The sequence below is a fragment of the Pongo abelii genome, chromosome 16 (genome assembly GCF_028885655.2).
Source record: "Pongo abelii isolate AG06213 chromosome 16, NHGRI_mPonAbe1-v2.0_pri, whole genome shotgun sequence".
Taxonomy (NCBI): domain Eukaryota; kingdom Metazoa; phylum Chordata; class Mammalia; order Primates; family Hominidae; genus Pongo; species Pongo abelii.
In genome coordinates, this window is record NC_072001.2 from 36,739,250 (window position 1) to 36,756,454 (window position 17,205).

Below are 17,205 nucleotides of genomic sequence, written 5' to 3' on the forward strand. Positions count from 1 at the left end.
AATTTTAAGTAGAGTTATTTTAAACCAACAACCAATACCCATGGACTTATTACACAGCTTTAACAAATATAAACTTCTGCCATTCCTGCATCAGATTTTTTATGGCCTCTCCATAAATGGATCTGGGAAGAAAAACTCCAGTAAACAACACACTTTTATTCTGTAAGTGTATTAGGAACTGGTTAAAATTTATACATCTTTATTTAGGCTTTTTAAGTATCAGGAATAGGACCTTCTGTAGGCATAATGGTATATCTCCATTTAAAATATTTTAAATAAATGTAAACAGCAAGACAGAAACGAAAAAAGATTTAACATAAATTTATTGTACCTCTCCTGTCTCAGATGACCAGTTGAAATTTGTAACACAAATTTATTGTACCTTTCCTGCCTCAGATCCCCAGCTGAACTTTTGAAACAAACATCCTAGGCATAGAAACATAAGCTACTTTATTTTTCTATGCCTTTTCTTCCCACCCCTGAGTCAGCCAGCCTCCTGTGGTATAGTGACATCCTGGATGGAAGTAAAATAATCAAAATTACAGGGTCCCTTGGGAAGGAAACCAATTCCCAGCAGTGATTCCTTATATAGAAAAGAGATAGCTAAACTCATGGTCACAATGCCATGAATTAGTTATGGCAAGGTTAATATCTTGTATAGAAAAAAATAATTTTTGGTTTAATTTGGTACCAAGGAGATAGGAAGGTAGAAAGGCTCTGTGTCTCCTCACTAACAAAATCCGCACTACCTTTTTTAGCAACAAAATAAACAAAAACCACAAAAAATACATTTAAAGGGAACACAAAAAGCTAGAGTTCTTACATGAGACAGGGAAGCTTGCCTTCAGGATAACAAGAACAAGCTCCAGTACTCTTACTCTAAGACACTGTTTCTCATATATTGGTAGGATAGAAAGATCATCTGATTAGCACTTCAACAAAGCAGAAGATGAGACAGATTCAAACAAATCCTCCCCTTATCATCTCCTCCTACACTCCCTTACCTTTATTTACAAGTACATAAAATACTGCATATTATAATGAATTCCGGTTTCAAACCTTGACATTCTCTTTTGTTAGGAGGCTATGACAGCGTGCTTTGATTCAGGCTGTTGTATCCCAGCCTTGTGGCCTCACTGAGCACCATTCTTACGCTTGCTCTCCTCCAAGGACACTTTGGAAGAAAGGATGGTACATACATATTTTCCTTCTCATTACAGCCCTATGTCTATGTCCGTGAAATTTTGAACCTTGAAATTCTGACTATTTCTACAAGTGAAGAATCAAAGGTTCTCTATTATACTCTAAGTTTCCAATAATATGGTCTCAGAGCAAGTAAGTCCTCCCTGGCAAAACAGCCAGGTTTGAATTAGAAAGGACTATTTCAGGCCAGGTGTGGTAGTTCACCTCTGTAATTCTAACACTTTGGAGGCCAAGGCAGGAGGATCACTTGAGCCCAGGAGGTCAAAGCTACAGCAAGCTGTGAACATGCCACTGCACTCCAGCCTGGGTGACAGAACAAGCCCTGTCAAAACAGAGAAAAAAGAAAAGAAAAAGAGAAAGAGAAAAGGGAAAAGGAAGAGAGAAAGGAAGGGAGGGAGGGAGGGAAGGAAGGAGGGAGGGAGGGAGGGAGGGAAGGATAGAGGAAAGAAGGGAGGGAGGTAGGGAGGGAGGGAGGACCATTTCGAAAGTCACTATGTCTATATAAAACTATTTTAAAAACATAGAAATTCAACCAGAAAACCTTAGCGATCCAAGTACATGAAGAAAGAGGAAATTTCTCTCTAGGCAGAACCAATGCAGACTGGCCGTTCAGAACAAAGTGACACTTATGTATTACTAATATTTCCTGAGCACCCTCTGAACATGTGTGGTACTAGACTACGGCAAACCCACTGTAGACACAGGAAGTGTCTTGAGTGAGAAAAACAGAGTGGGGGAGTACATTTAATAATTGGAAATAAAACACCAAATGAAAATGAAAGTGTACAGGCCGGGCACGGTGGCTCACGCCTGTAATCCCAGCACTTTAGGAGCCCGAGGCAGAAGGATCACCTGAGGTCAGGAGTTCAAGACCAGCCTGATCAGCATGGTGAAACCCTGTCTCTACTAAAAATACAAAAATTAGCCGGCATGGTGGCAGGCACCTGTAACCTCAGCTACTTGGGAGGCTGAGACAGGAGAATGGCTTGAACCTGGGAGGCGGAGGTTGCAATTAGCCAAGATTACGCCACTGCATGCCAGCCTGGGTGACAGAGTGAGACTCTGTCTCAAAATAAATAAATAAATAAATAAATAAATAAATAAAATTAAAGTGTACAAATTCGTCCCCAAGAGTTTGAGAAAAACAGAATTCGGCCTTACTTTTTCCCTTTCCCCTGGTTCCTATACCCAAGAAATATTAGAAGGATATATTAATAAATCACAAACTTAGAAGAAACCAGAGAGTAATGTTCACTTTCACCCTGAAGTCCCAAGTCTAACAAGAACAAACATGTGAAAAATGGACAGAGGAAAGAGATGTATGTCCATGCCAGGCGAGAGTAAGGAGTAGGGGTAGCAGAACAAGATAAATCAAAAAACAGATAATAAATGGGACCTACTGGCTCATATAATGCTCCAGGTTTCCTTTTCATCCTGTTTAGAAAGGTTGACATACTTGAGAATATTCCACATTTTAAGTCTACTCTAATAAAGAACCCTTTACTTCCTCTCTGCATATCAATTTGATTACAGCTTACTCCAAAGGACACAACCACAGAGGAGTCACCTTGTAAACCCCCCTTCAAAATAAAAATTGGAATTTAAATGGGTATCTAGGCTATTATTTAACGACTGCACTGTTGGCCGGATGCAGTGTCCCATGCCTGCAATCCCAGCACTTTGGGAGGCCAAGGAGGAAGGATTGCTTGAGCCCAAGAGTTTGAGACCAGCCTGGGCAATATGGCAAAACCCCGTCTCTATAAAAAATACGAAAATTAGCCTGGCATGCTAGGGTGTGGCTATAATCCCAGCTACTCAGGAGGCTGAGGTGGAAGGATCACGTGAGCCCAGGAGGTTGAGGCTGCACTCCAGCCTGGGCAACAAAGCAAGACCCTGTCTCAAAAACAAACAAACAAATAAAACTGCACTATTTATGAACCTACAGAAAACACTCTTATCTGAGCAATTCATCTCCAACAAATACTTGTATGGCCTTAAGTTAAACCTCAACCTTTATGAGCCTCAGTTTCCTCCTTTAAAAAATGAAAGATTTGGACCAAATATTATCTAATACTGTTTTCAGAATGAACATTCTATAAAGTTCCTGAAGAGTGAGAAAAAAGACACCAGTGGTTCATAACATGTCAGCTTTACTAAACTAAGAGAAGTTCATTTGGCATCCTCAGGAATCGTAAAGGACACATGTAGAGAAACACTAAGGAGCTCAAGTGGTCAAGAAAAATGCAGTGCATATATACCTATATATTTTTCTTTTATCAACTATTGGTTAATTAGAATAGCATGAGCAATCCAAGAGATTCAAGATTGATATTAGAGAAAACCATTCAGGTGAACACTAACTTGTTATAGCTATGAATTTGTTAAATCTCTGTTTTCTGGGTTTTAAAAAATAATCAGCTCACTTTTTCACTGTGATTTTAAAGGAAAAAAAAAGAATGAGAATAACAAGGGAGAAGATTTAAGACATCCTGGTTGAATCCATGATATTGTTTAACATTATCTCATAGCAAACTCGTATGACTCAAAGCAACTAGGCACAGAAGAAATAGGTACAAGGAACCCAAACATGTAGAGCTGAAGACACATTAAAGTATGTAAGTATGTCAGGAGCAGCAAGTTCGTATTTAGGAATTATACTGTATAGCTGACAGACATGCACACTCCCACACAGACTAGATTTAATAACATCTTTTTGTTAGCAGCACATCTTTCAAGAATCATTGCACTGGTAATGTCTTAACTTGACAAGACCTCAGTGCAACAGCCTGCTCTAAAATGATCCCACCTTACCTGTTGCATTACTTACAAAAGGCTGTTCTAGTACCGTCCCACACATGAACACTCCAAATGTGCTGCCTCCCAGGCAACACTTCCTCTGATTTCTCTTGTTGTGGGCTGATGGCCATATATGACATGAGTGCAAACTACGAATATTAAATATACATGTATGGGTATCCTGGGAGATCAGGCAAGGCATCAATGAGTACATTAAAGCCTTGGGCATTACAATAGGTAATCATGCACCCACATAAGAAAGAAAAGGGAGCTCGGCTTTCGGCTCGGAGGAGGCCAAGGTGCAACTCTCTTCGGTCATCCCGAATCCGGGTTCATCCGACACCAGCCGCCTCCACCATGCCACCAAAGTTCGACCCCAACAAGATAAAAGTCGTATACCTGAGGTGCACCGGAGGTGAAGTCGGTGCCACTTCTGCCCTGGTCCCCAAGATCGGCCCCCTGGGTCTGTCTCCAAAAAAGGTTGGTGATGACATTGCCAAGGCAACAGGTGACTGGAAGGGCCTGAGGATTACAGTGAAACTGACCATTCAGAACAGACAGGCCCAGATTGAGGTGGTGCCTTCTGCCTCTGCCCTGATCATCAAAGCCCTCAAGGAATCACCAAGAGACAGAAAGAAACAGAAAAACATTAAACACAGTGGGAATATCACTTTTGATGAGATCGTCAACATTGCTCGACAGATGCGGCACCGATCCTTAGCCAGAGAACTCTCTGGAACCATTAAAGAGATCCTGGGGACTGCCCAGTCTGTGGGCTGTAATGTTGATGGCCGCCACCCTCATGACATCATAGACGACATCAATAGTGGTGCTGTGGAATGCCCAGCCAGTTAAGCACAAAGGAAAATATTTCAATAAAGGATAATTTGACAACTGGTTAAAAAAAAAAAAAAAGAAAAGGGAGTGACACACAGAAAAGAGAGGCAAGGTCTAAAGTGAAACCTGCCCCACAACTTGGGCCATTTATCATTATCTGTACACAGAGAACCCCAAATTACTTCTTGCTCTAAGTAGAGTGTAGGCAAGGACCTTAACTAGTTCCCAAATCCCATGTGGACCATATGCAAAACATTATCAACAAGAGTATGAAAATTACTAACTTGCGATACCATTCCGACTTCAAAATATAATGGAAAAAATACAGCTAAATGTAGCCTGCCCTAAAAATCCTATCACTAGAGCCTCCAATCAGAACTCAAAAAAGATTAACATAGGATTCAGAAACACTCTGCAAGTAAAAACTTCCTCACTTTAAAACAGAGATCATCAAATTGAAAAAGTGCTGTGACCTGCTGAAGTCACACAAGTTTTTATATAAATATACAATCACAACTTAGTTCTAAGACTCCTCCAATTTTGGGCAGCAACCCCTCTTAATTTTCTCTCAAAATTGTGGAGAGAAAATATCTGAATTAAGAAATCCAAAAGAAAAATATTAACAACAGTGATGCCTTATCAATTTTCCTAAAAAATATGAAGCAGATGAAATTCATTTCACTTTCAGCATGCACAGCTTATAACACATAATTATCTTTTTGCTTGAGTTAATTATTAGCAGTCAAGAAAAACTCATTTCCATGTTAGCACTCCTGTGTACTAATATGTTTTTTCCAGACTTTTCAGTTTAAATGAAACAAGTAGCAAGCATAAGAGTATCGCTCCCATTGTCATGAGCAGATCAAAAGGCACCAAACTAAACAACATAACCAAGTTGTTTTAAGTAGCCAAAAGCTTTCTTCTTTTAACAGATACTAAAAAATGGGGGGGACGGGAGGAAACACAAGTTTCCCAAACAATGAAATGGCTCATTTTCTATACAATACACCAAAAGGGCCTACTGCTGCACAGCCAACTGTATGCATACGGCAGAGGGCGAGAGTGCAATATAAAGAATGGTCATGGGTTTTAGAATCAGATTGAAAGGAATTCACACTGCAGTTCCATTACACACTAGTTATGTGATCCTTGTTACCTACCTAACTTCTTTGAGCTTAATTTATCTCATCTATAAAATTGTCTAATACTAACATTGAAGGGCTATTTTGAATTTAAATAAAATGTATACAAAATACCAAATATCTAGCCAGGTACTCTATAAACAAGAGTTTTGCTTTTTTGTTTTTGAAAAGGAGTCTCGCTCTGTTGCCCAGGCTGGAGTGCAGTGGCACGATCTTGGCTCACTCCAACCTCAGCTCACTGCAACCTCCACCTCCCAAGTTCAAGCAATCCTCCTGCCTCAGCCTCCCTAGTAGCTGGGACTACAGGTGCATGCCACCATGCCCTGCTAATTTTTGTATTTTTTCTTTTTTTTTCTATTAGTAGAGACAAGGTTTCACCATATTGGCCAGGCTGGTCTTGAACTCCTGACCTCAGATGATCCGCCCGCCTCAGCCTCCCAAAGTGCTGGGATTACAGGCATGAACCACCGCACCCAGCACTAAATAAGAGTTATTTTAACACATTTGTTAACACCTACATCTCTGCAGATGTAGAGCTGCATCTGCAGCTCTGCCCCCAACAAATTAAGCCAATCTAATTCAGAGGTTGGCCCTAATGCATTTTTCAGCAGAGCTGCCTTCTCAATTTCAAACTCCTATAAGATCACACCCTCTCCCATCCTAATCCAAACCCTAGTAATGACCCCAAGAATTACCAAATGCTATGCTCTGCCAAAAATAAAAATTAAAAAAGGAAAAAAATAAATGGAAGTATTTCTGACAATACTACTAAAATATTTTCTGGAGCAAAGCAATAACCTATGGTTAAGAGGCCAAATCTCAGTCCCAATAGTCAAATTCAATTTGATTGACTGCTATTAACTCAGCACTGCCAAATCTTGATCCTTTTTAAGATTTTATAATTTTTTTTAAATGCTACAAATGTTTACCCATATCTAGCACTGCACTGACTGCACTGACTCAAAATTTTTGAATTTAGTAATGGAAACAAGAATTTGTTTAGGTTATGGCATTTCCAAGAACAGCAGTAAAGAATGTAGTTATGTTGTACACTGAAATACCATGATGTTTTCCCCATGATGTTTTCCCCTTATGAATCGAAAAACACATTAACCACGTTCTCTCTCTCTGGACCAGCCCACCTGGACAACACCCCTAAAGCAACAAAGGCTACCTTAGAATTATCCCAACTTCTGAAGGAGATCAGCCAAATGGTTAGCATGTCCTGGGATGACTGTTGGATCACTGGGACGTGCCTCCTTCTGACCCATCAACTCCTATTGGGATAATTTTTGAAAGACTGCACCTCTTAACTGCATGGACCATGACTGTCTCTTGCACAAGAAGCACAACATTACGGCAGGTTTTTCTGAGCAATGGATTTTAGACATGGATATATAAATCACTTGGGATATAGCTAACCATATACATATATGTCCATACTGTGTGTGCATGTGTGTGTGTGTGTGTGTGTGTATGGCTTCTTACTTGGTAACCAACAAATGACAAAAGATAAATTAAGCTTTTTGTAACTGATTAATGAGGAAGAAATTAAAATCAATTATTGATGTTTCACCTTGTTTTACAAATGCACCCTCACTAACCCCATTCAGTTAATATAAATGCTTCCATTTGTCAAAGAAATTGACAGAAGGGTCAATGACACAAGAATAGCACCATTTATAATATAGATAGCTCTGAAGTAAAGCATAAATAAAAAGGTCAAGTGTTTAGTCATTATAACTTGACTTCTTGTCCAAGGCAATTCTTGGCTTCATTCAGAGAGAACTAATTCCCCTGAACTTTTAAGGAAAAACAGTATCTTTGCATAGCCTCAAAATATTATTTACTGTCATTGTTTTTAACACATGCCCAGAAATTCCTCCTTCCATGAATGAAGCTTACTCCCATTGTCTTGAGTGTGAGCAGGACTTAGTGACTCGCTGCTAGTGAACAATAAATGGAAAGAGAAAAACAGGAAGTTTATAGGGGAAAACCTGACGGAGGTTTCTAAGTGGTAACTAAGAGTAACTAAGTGATCAGAGTTAACATCATCAGCAGTAAGTCCTATAAATATTTTGTGTATTTTATATTGTGTATAAATATATTGAGAATATTAGGGTATTCTCCCCCAGAATCCATAATCTCAGCCTCATCATGAAAAAAAAAAAAAAATCAGAAAAACCCAAATTAAGGGACGTTCTACAATATGGCCTACTCTTCAAAAGTTTCTCAGAAAAGACTGAGAAACTGTCACAAATAAGAAGAGACTAAGGAAATACAAAGAATAAATGCAATGTGGTATCCTGAGTTAGAAGAGAAAAAGGACATCCGTGGAAAAAACTAGAGAAATGCAAATAAAGTCTGTGGTATACCAATGTTAATTTCTTAGTTTTGATAAAGATACCATGGTTATGTAAAATAATAATATTAAGGGAAGCTGGGTAGAAGGTACATGGAAACTCACTGTATTATCTTTGTAACTCTTCTGAAAAATCTAAAAAGTATTAGAAAACAAAAAGTTTACAAAATAAGTAATTGGGCCTTAATGTCATTTAGTATTAAATTAATCTACATACAAGATATTCTGCAAACTCAACCACTTTCCTCACCTGTTAGAATAGATTCATGGTAGGTTTTTTTTTTCTTTTTTTTTTTTTTTTGAGACAGAGTTTCGCTCTTGTTGCCCAGGCTGGAGTACAATGGCATGATCTCGGCTCACCGCAACCTCCACCTCCCTGGTTCAAGCGATTCTCCTGCCTCAGCCTCCCGCGTAGCTGGGATTACAGGCATGCTCCATCACACCCGGCTAATTTTGTATTTTCAGTATAGATGAGGTTTCTCCATGTTGGTCAAGCTGGTCTCGAAATCCTGACCTCAGGTGTTCCACCCGTCTTGGCCTCCCAAAGTGCTGGGATTACAGGTGTGAGCCACTGCACCCGGCCTTTTCATGGTAGGTTTCTACATGAGTTGCTTTTCATTGAAGAACAAACATCTTCCCAGGACTTTGGTCTTTAAAAATGAGACAAACTTTAGTAGCAAACATAGGGACCTTTGATGCAGTAAATCACACCCAATACCCACAAATAACAGTTCATTCACTCATTCAGCAAGCTCTGTCATCATGAACCATGTGCCATGTCCTGTGTCATACACTAACAATGAAAAGATCTACCCTCAAGAGATGAACCAACCAATATTTTCACCTCAAGAGCAGTGGAATCAGAAAAGCCTCCTTGACCTTGACCAGCTGAACCTTCCCTGGGTTATCCCACAGCACTCTGTACCTGTCACACTGAACTGTATTTGTTGGTTTCCTCACATCTGTATCATCTCACAAGAGATATCTGCCAATAACTATGCGGTCTGAGATTCCACCTTATCTGTAAGCTAATAGGTTAGCCTGTTACTCTTTCATGGGTGCTAGCAGAAGACATGAGACACCTGGGCCAGAGACAAAGGTGTCTCTGGCAAAAGGAGTAGTCAAACTTCATGTTAATTTTTGTTGGTTCCTCATCACCCCCGTCTCAGAGTGGTAATTCAAAGAGTCCTGTACATGCTGTGGGCTTTGTTACAGGGAAGGAACACTGAGCTGAGTGTTCCTTTGTTACCAGAAAGGAACACTGAGCTGAGTGCACGCCCTCAGCTCAGTGTTCCTTTTTCAGTAAGAGTAAGTTCCTTGAGTAAGTGGAAGCAACCCTGGGGGAGATATTACCTCATCCCTCAGGGTTGCTTGCTGGAAACACAACTATGAGAAATTCAGACAAAGAGCAGTCAGAGACCTGCATTCTTGACATACCCATCAGGAGCAGTCTGGGCCACTGCAGTTCAGCTCTCCCAACAATATTCTGAAAGGCAGGCACTGTGTTGTAGGCATTTCTGTACCCTCAGCACTTGACACAGTGCATGATACACCTGATTCCTTAGTGTTTAGTAAATAAGTCCCTATAAGCTAGAAATCTTGAGTGTGAAGCCAAAGACTACTGTTCCCAATTCTGTGGCCATGTACACAGTCACTTAATCTTCTTCAGCTTCATTCTATTAATTTCTAGGAAATGTTCAAAAATAGAAGTTCAAGAAATGTTCAGTGAAAGAACTATCTCTAAGGATGCTTCTCTAATACTGAAAGGTTCAGGATTCTCTCAAGGGCAGAATGCCAGAAAGCCCAGGTGCCTGATATCTCTTTGGCAGATCTAACTCACATAGCATTCCCCCATGGAGGCAGAAGTTCATGATGGCATAACAAATTTAGGATTCTATTAAGTTGATTTTTGTTTCTCAGGGTTATTTGTGAAAACCTCACATTTCACTGTAAATTTTTTTTTTTTTTTTTGAGATGGACTCTCACTCTGTCGCCCAGGCTAGAGTGCAGTGGCGCCATCTTGGCTCACTGCAAGCTCCGCCTCCCAGGTTCACGCCATTCTCCTGCCTCAGCCTCCTGAGTAGCTGGGACTACAGGCACCCGCCACCACGCCTGGCTAATTTATTTTTGTATTTTTAGTAGAGACGGGGTTTCACCATGTTAGCCAGGATGGTCTCAATCTCCTGACCTCGTGATCCACCTGCCTCGGCCTCCCAAAGTGCTGGGATTACAGGCGTGAGCCACCGCGCCCAGCCCAGGTTTTTTCAAGTGCTAAATAAACAGATAAAATATAGATTTACTTTTCCAAGAGGAATTCTCACCACAGGTTATGAAAAGCAGTATGTTGACATCCTCACCACTCAATGCCACTAAATTAAACAGTATATATTTCAGTGACCATTCTCAGGTCACTGAAAATTCTGAGACCAATGCAGTATTCTCACAACAAATCATGTGAGGATATTCTTTCCATCCCACTCCACATATGACAGTGACCAAGAACGTACAATGCAGTATCCCATATGTGCTTTATTCTTTTGCATATGTCACCTTTCCATTGGAAAAGGTACATTTGAAGGTTTTTTCATTTGATAAACTAAGATCAAATTCATTTATTATGCTGGCTTGCTTTTTGTTTAATAAAAGGGGAAGGGAAAGGGAAAGGCCAGGGAAGGAAAAGAGAAAAACAATGGACAGCCACCAGGCAGTCTCCTGCCTCCACAGTGTTAGGATGGAATAAACCCACAGACTCAAGGTCTTCCCTACTCCAGCCTCTGATTACGCTCCACTTTCCTCCCCAGCTGCAGCCTCTGGGACCATCTCTTTTCCCATCCCCTTCTTCTCAGGCCAGCTAACAATGGTTTTTTTCTCCAACCAACCATGAGCTCCCAAATCTACCAGAATTATTCCACTGAGGTCAAGGCTGCTGCCAGCTGCTTGGTCCACCTGCATCTGTGGGCCTCCTCTATTTATCTCTGTCTTTCTCTTTGGGCTTTTGTTTCAACTGCAACAGTGTGGCCCCAGAAGGCAGGAACCACTTCTGCTACAAGTTGGCAAACAAGCATGCCTAGAAGATTCATAATCAGCGCTGCATGCGGAAGCTGCCCCAAGATGAGTGGGATCACACCCTGGATGCCTAGGAAGCTTTCTGGCCCCATGGAAAACCCTAACCAGGTCCTGCTGGGTCTGCATGCCCTGGGTTATGGCCACACAGACCTGCATTCTCTGTGACTGTCTACACAAGGAGGTGAAATGCATCAAGAAGGAAAACCACCTGACCAACTTCCATAGGCCAAAAGACTCACCCTCCAACACAACTGGGAGCCTCGCAGTGCAGTGCCCTGAGGCCTGGCTGCAGCTCCCAAGCCTTGGGGCTTCTGTCCAGGTGTCTGCCTCCAGCCCAAAGGCAGCTTCTTAACCAACCACAAACCTTCTCTGAAGCTGCAGACCAAGTGTAAACAACACAGCTTCTTTTTTTGCAGAAACAAAAAATGTGTATCTTAGACAGTGATATACAATAAACGTAGATTTTTTTTAGTTTCAGATCATCAACAATATATTTCGATTTTAATGAACAGTAGCAAGCGCAAAAAAATTCCAACCTTGAAGCCAGGCATACTTAAGTTTGAATCCTGATTCTGCTACCTAAGAGATATGAGAATTTTGTACAAATTGTTGAACTTTATTTCTATGGCTTAGTTTCAACATGTATAGAATAGAGATAATGAAACCTACCCTATTAGGTTAAAGTTAGGATTTAATGAAATAGAGAATGTGCCCGTGTAACACATCTCACGCACAGCCTGCACCTGGGTAGGTTTCAGGAAATGACAGCACTGATGACCGCCATCAGCTTGTTAGCTTAAGGTCACCTGTGGTTGCAGGATCACTAGTGGCCAACAGGGCTCATTTACACACACACGCCTTGCCTATTTATTCAGCCTAACCCTCTGAGGACACTGGGTGTGCTCGCTTAACACACAGGTAAAACACTGTAGAATTATCGCAAAATTAAAAGCCAAGAGAACACAATTACAGGGTTGCAAAAACTCCTTGATAAATGACCTTGCTCTATCCCATGCAGCAAGAAGGACCATTGTTGAACCCATTTCTATTAAATGAAACCAAATCGATTTTGAAAGATTTTCAGTAAAGGTGATTTCCCACCTCTCCCTTGGATGCCCAGTTAACACTCATAACACAAATGGCTAATCTAAATCCCCTGCATTTTAGTTTAAGCACATTTGATTTTTTTTCCTTTGTCTTTACAGCTTGGAAAACACAAATTATTAAACCATTTCTCAATCTTCTTTTGCTTAGCATCCTAAACCTTTCATCATAAATCCTGTTTTTCTTATTTTAAATCATCTTTCAAGTTCCCTGTATCACCTCTATAGTTGCAGAAGTTAAAGTAGTTCAACAAATCCCACAGACACACACACACACACACACAAAAGCTAAATAAAAGAGAAAATGAGTTAATGATCATTTGTTTTATTTTTCTAATTACATATATATGTTAGTACCATGCTTGGATATTTTAATGACAGCCCCATGTTAATGACCTAATTTCAAATATGACCCACAGTATATTCTAACCCAACAGTTTGTTTCTCTTCACCTAAAAAGTAATTCTTAGCTTTTGTATAGAACTTTATAATTTGTAAAATAATTCCACACGATCTTCACAACTATCCCCAGATTAAAGCAAGGAGGTATGATTTCTAACGGCTGGTTTTGTTTGAAGTTTAAAAAAAAAAAAAAAAAAAAAAGGTTCTAAGACAACCAAAACCAAAACTAAGATCCTCTGATGCCTAACAAGTGTTCCTTCTATTCCACTACCTAAACACATATACTACACTTCAGGCACACTACTGAAAAGATGCCTTTCCTACCACGATACTAATGCTACAGCCGTCCCTTTTCATAGTCTCTGAATTCATGTTTCATGTGTTTTATTTTAGAAGAGGTTCTACCCTGATTTTCTTTAAGGACTTTATCAAAAATAACCTTTTATTATCTTTCCGGAGCAAGTAAAGAGAATTTATCAACTTCCAATTAACTATGACATTGATCAGAAGCATTTATTTGCTCTCCTTCCCAAAACCCACCTAAAATTATCCTAATTTTTTTAAGGAAAGGTATGAGCCTAAAAGATAGTCATACAAAGAAGAGACAATAGCAATTGAGATGGATACACTAGACGCTATTAGAACGTGGTACCCAGATGAGGCTGGGCTCAGTGGCTCACCTCTAATCCCAGCACTTTGGGAGGCCAAAGCAGGAGGATCACTTGAGGTCAGGAGTTGAGACCAGCCAGGCCAACATGGTGAAACCCCATCTCTACTAAAAATACACAAAATTAGCGGGGCATGGTGGTGGGCGCCTATAATCCCAGCTACTCGGGAGGCTGAGGCAGGAGAATCGCTAGAACCCGGGAGGCAGAGGTTGCAGTGAGCCGAGACTGCATCATTGCAATCCAGCCTGGGCAACAGGGTGAGACTCAGTCTCAAAAAAAAAAAAAAAACAAAAAATGTAGCAGGGCATTGTGGTGCGTGTCTATGGTCCCAGCTACTCAGGAGGCTAAGGCAGGAGAATCACTTGAACCTGGGAGGCAGAGGCTGCAGTAAGCCAAGATCATGCCACTGCCCTCCAGCATGGGTGACAGAGTGAGACCCTGTCTGAAAAAAAAAAAAAAGAAAAGAAAAGAATGTAGTACCTAGATGATTTGATGATGCAGCCAGTTGTCTAACTGAAGAGTAACTGGAATATAAGTCATTTGATAACCAGAAGAGTATCTGGAATACAAGTTAAACTCAAAAAAGATTCACTAATGTTCTCTTATTAAGCCATGTCCAGTATAACTAGTTTAAATTATCTAATAATAAACATTTAAAAATAAACATTCAGTCCTTCATGTGAACTTGAGAGTACAGTCTCTGCTAGCGATCCTATGGCTCGGCTCTGGGGGCCTGGGACCGGAAAGATAACCACAGCAGCCAAAAATGGTGATAGTGAAAACAATGGCTGCTCTGGGGACCAAAACCTACCACCATCAAATCAAGTATCATTTTGATGACTTTAATTTGCCATAAGACAAATTTTTAAAAGGAACAGACTAAATTGGATGAAAGCTGGATACCTCTGGAAATAACAAAATTCAACAGGTTAAATTACCTAACAACAGATTTTAATATAATAGAAGCACTGAACAAATCAAAGGCAGAACTAATGAAAATACAGATAAAACTAAAATCAGAAGATTTTTCCAAACAAACCTCCCTCTGATTAGTACAAAATGTCCCTCTGGCAACTGATGAGTAGAAAAAAATGATGTAAAACCAGATCCATTCATATGAAAGGCTTCCCAATGGATGCAACCCCTGATGACATAACTATTTTATGTCTAATCTTTTAAAGATTAGAAGATAAAGGTCAAGCACTAAATATTCAAATGAGAAAAACACTACACAAAGCATTTAAGCAATCAACATGTGCAGTGTTTGACAGTATTAAATCCAATAAAAAGTTTATAGAGACCCCGACCCTGAACCCTGGTATAAAAATACAGACCTTCTAATACTTTTCTAGGAGGATTATTTTGAAAAACAAGAATGAAGCAAAACAAAGTATAAACTAAATTCAGAGCTAAGCAAGAGCAAGAAGAAAAATGGAAGAGCTGCAAAAGATAAATGCTTGAGAGGATGGATACCCAATTTTCCATGATGTGATTACTACACATTGCATACCTGTACCAAAACATCTCATATACCCAGTAAATATATATATCTACTACGGACCCACAAAAATAAACTTTAAAAAAAAAAAAACAGAAGTCCTGAGGATGCTCAAATGAAATGTCTAGATTGGATGTTTGCTGAAATTTTGGGGTGACTTAGATAATGTGACCTGTAGAAAGCACCCACATATCCTTTTCTCAAATCATGGGGAAATAAAATGGATACACCTTATCAGTAGAGCAAAAGAGAGATTAATTCTATTTAAGAAAAAAGCTAAAGAAACACTAAATAAAGCAGAAGCAGCCAGCAATTGTAACCTATGACTAAGAAACAAGGAAGAGATGTGGAAAGTACTAGATGGAAAGGTAGAAAAAGAAACACTGAAAAAAACTCCTGAAAAATCACCAAGAATCCCTAAACAAATGAGAATCAAAAGGTCATAGATTTAACGGAAAAAGAAAGGGAAATAAAGCTGCCTAGGCTGGATCTGCTAAAGGAAATGTACAACTTCAGGGCAGGAAAATGAAAGTTCAGGATGATGAAAATGATGCAGCTGGACCAGTAAAAACAAAGAATTGCTTCAAAACAACAGAAAACACAAAATGGCGCTGGAGACTAGCAGTTTAGCCACAAATTCTGCTCTTATCTTTTGAAGATTTTTAAAAAGAAAATCAGGCCAAGCGCGGTGGCTCACGCCTGTAATCCCAGCACTCTGAGAGGCCAAGGCAGGGGGATCACGAAGTCAGAAGATTTGAGACCATCCTGGCTAACACGGTGAAACCCTGTCTCTACTAAAAAAATACAAAAAAATTAGCCACGTGTAGTGGCGGGCGCCTGTAGTCCCAGCTACTCGGGAGGCTGAGGCAAGAGAATGGCGTCAACCCGGGGGGCGAAGCTTGCAGTGAGCCGAGATTGCGCCACTGCACTCCAGCCTGGGCGACAGAGCAAGACTCCGTCTCAAAAAAAAAAGAAAAAAGAAAATCAAATTAGGCCCAATATTCAATATTCAGCTATAAGGAAAAGTTTTTTTGTTATCAGAGTTTTCCTTTTTTTAATTTTTTTGGTTCTCCAATTGAAAATTATTTTAGCCCTGTCAGCCAGAACAAACAAAAAAAATTTTTTAATGTATAGTTCTGTTTGTGTTATTTCAGATGTTTTAAATATCAAAGGGAAGAATCTTCTTCTACTATATATTGCCTTTGTAATATGAGACTATATTAGTACAAACTATATACCATACAAGAAGAGGGAAAAAATGAGCTGACTCAATGAGGACAAATAAAACTGTCTTGTTGCCTCATGGAAAGAAAAGGTTCGAGGTTTAATTTAAAAGTACATGCTGCTAGAGTAATATCCTTTCTTATCCCTTCAGTCTAATTGTTGGCACAAGGAACAGAGGAGGGAAGAAATTCAAATGTCATTACAATTAAAATTTCCTACCCAAAATAGCTTTTCATAAAATTAAATTGAAGAAAATACATAATAGTTTTAAGCAAAAATATGCACAGACAACAACTATACTGACGAAACTGCAGTCTGGTTATTTCGTTTTTATTTGTATCTCTAAAAATAGTGTTTATAGACTTGCACATAATATCTTCCCCATGTTTTCTTCAATATTGATCCAGTGCATTCTGCTCACACTGTTAAACATTTTTCTAACTCTGGCTATCTGTGACATCTTGAAAGGAACAGACAACGCATATGGCATGAATTCAATGATTTGACTTTTGGGGAAAAAAAATGAAAGGCAGAAGAAATTTCTCATAGATCTTACTTTTTACGTTTGAAGGTAAGAGTAGGGTGCCATTTTCAAAGCTCTTGAAAAGTAACTTAGAACTGCCAAGAATACTGTTCAAAAAGAAAAGCCAAAGGCATGATTATCTCTTTCAGATACTTACAGAAAGAGTTCTACAAAGACACCTAAAGACTCACAATCTTACCAGAAAAAGTATGACTTTGAACAACCGTCCCCTTTCCCATATCCACCACTAATAAAAATGAGAGTGTCAGTGTCAGTGGTCAGAAACAGAGCAGGCAGTGCCCATGCGGCACAAGTGGAAGGAAGCAGGCTGGAAAGGGCTGCCTCTCCAAAAATGGTTCCCACCTCTATAGTGGTAACAGA

The 17,205-nt window shown here is 39.7% G+C and overlaps 3 protein-coding genes across 4 annotated transcripts in view; 2 read left to right on the forward strand and 1 right to left on the reverse strand.

Annotated features, from left to right (window-relative positions):
* Positions 1-17,205, reverse strand: part of AVEN (apoptosis and caspase activation inhibitor) — a 168,395-nt gene that overhangs the window by 105,671 nt on the left and 45,519 nt on the right. The gene's annotated exons all lie outside the window — the stretch shown is intronic.
* CHRM5 (cholinergic receptor muscarinic 5) overlaps positions 1-17,205 on the forward strand; it is a 99,209-nt gene that overhangs the window by 7,952 nt on the left and 74,052 nt on the right. The window lies entirely within an intron of this gene.
* On the forward strand, positions 4,329-4,919 carry LOC100433838 (large ribosomal subunit protein uL11-like). Its single transcript, XM_054532560.2, has one exon. It carries the CDS (start codon positions 4,357-4,359, stop codon positions 4,852-4,854), a length of 498 nt encoding a protein of 165 aa, XP_054388535.1. The 5' UTR covers positions 4,329-4,356; the 3' UTR covers positions 4,855-4,919.

What these genes read in the sequence shown, in the direction of transcription:
- LOC100433838 (XM_054532560.2), top strand. Translation starts at nt 4,357, where the DNA reads ATGCCACCAAAGTTCGACCCCAACAAGATAAAAGTCGTATACCTGAGG.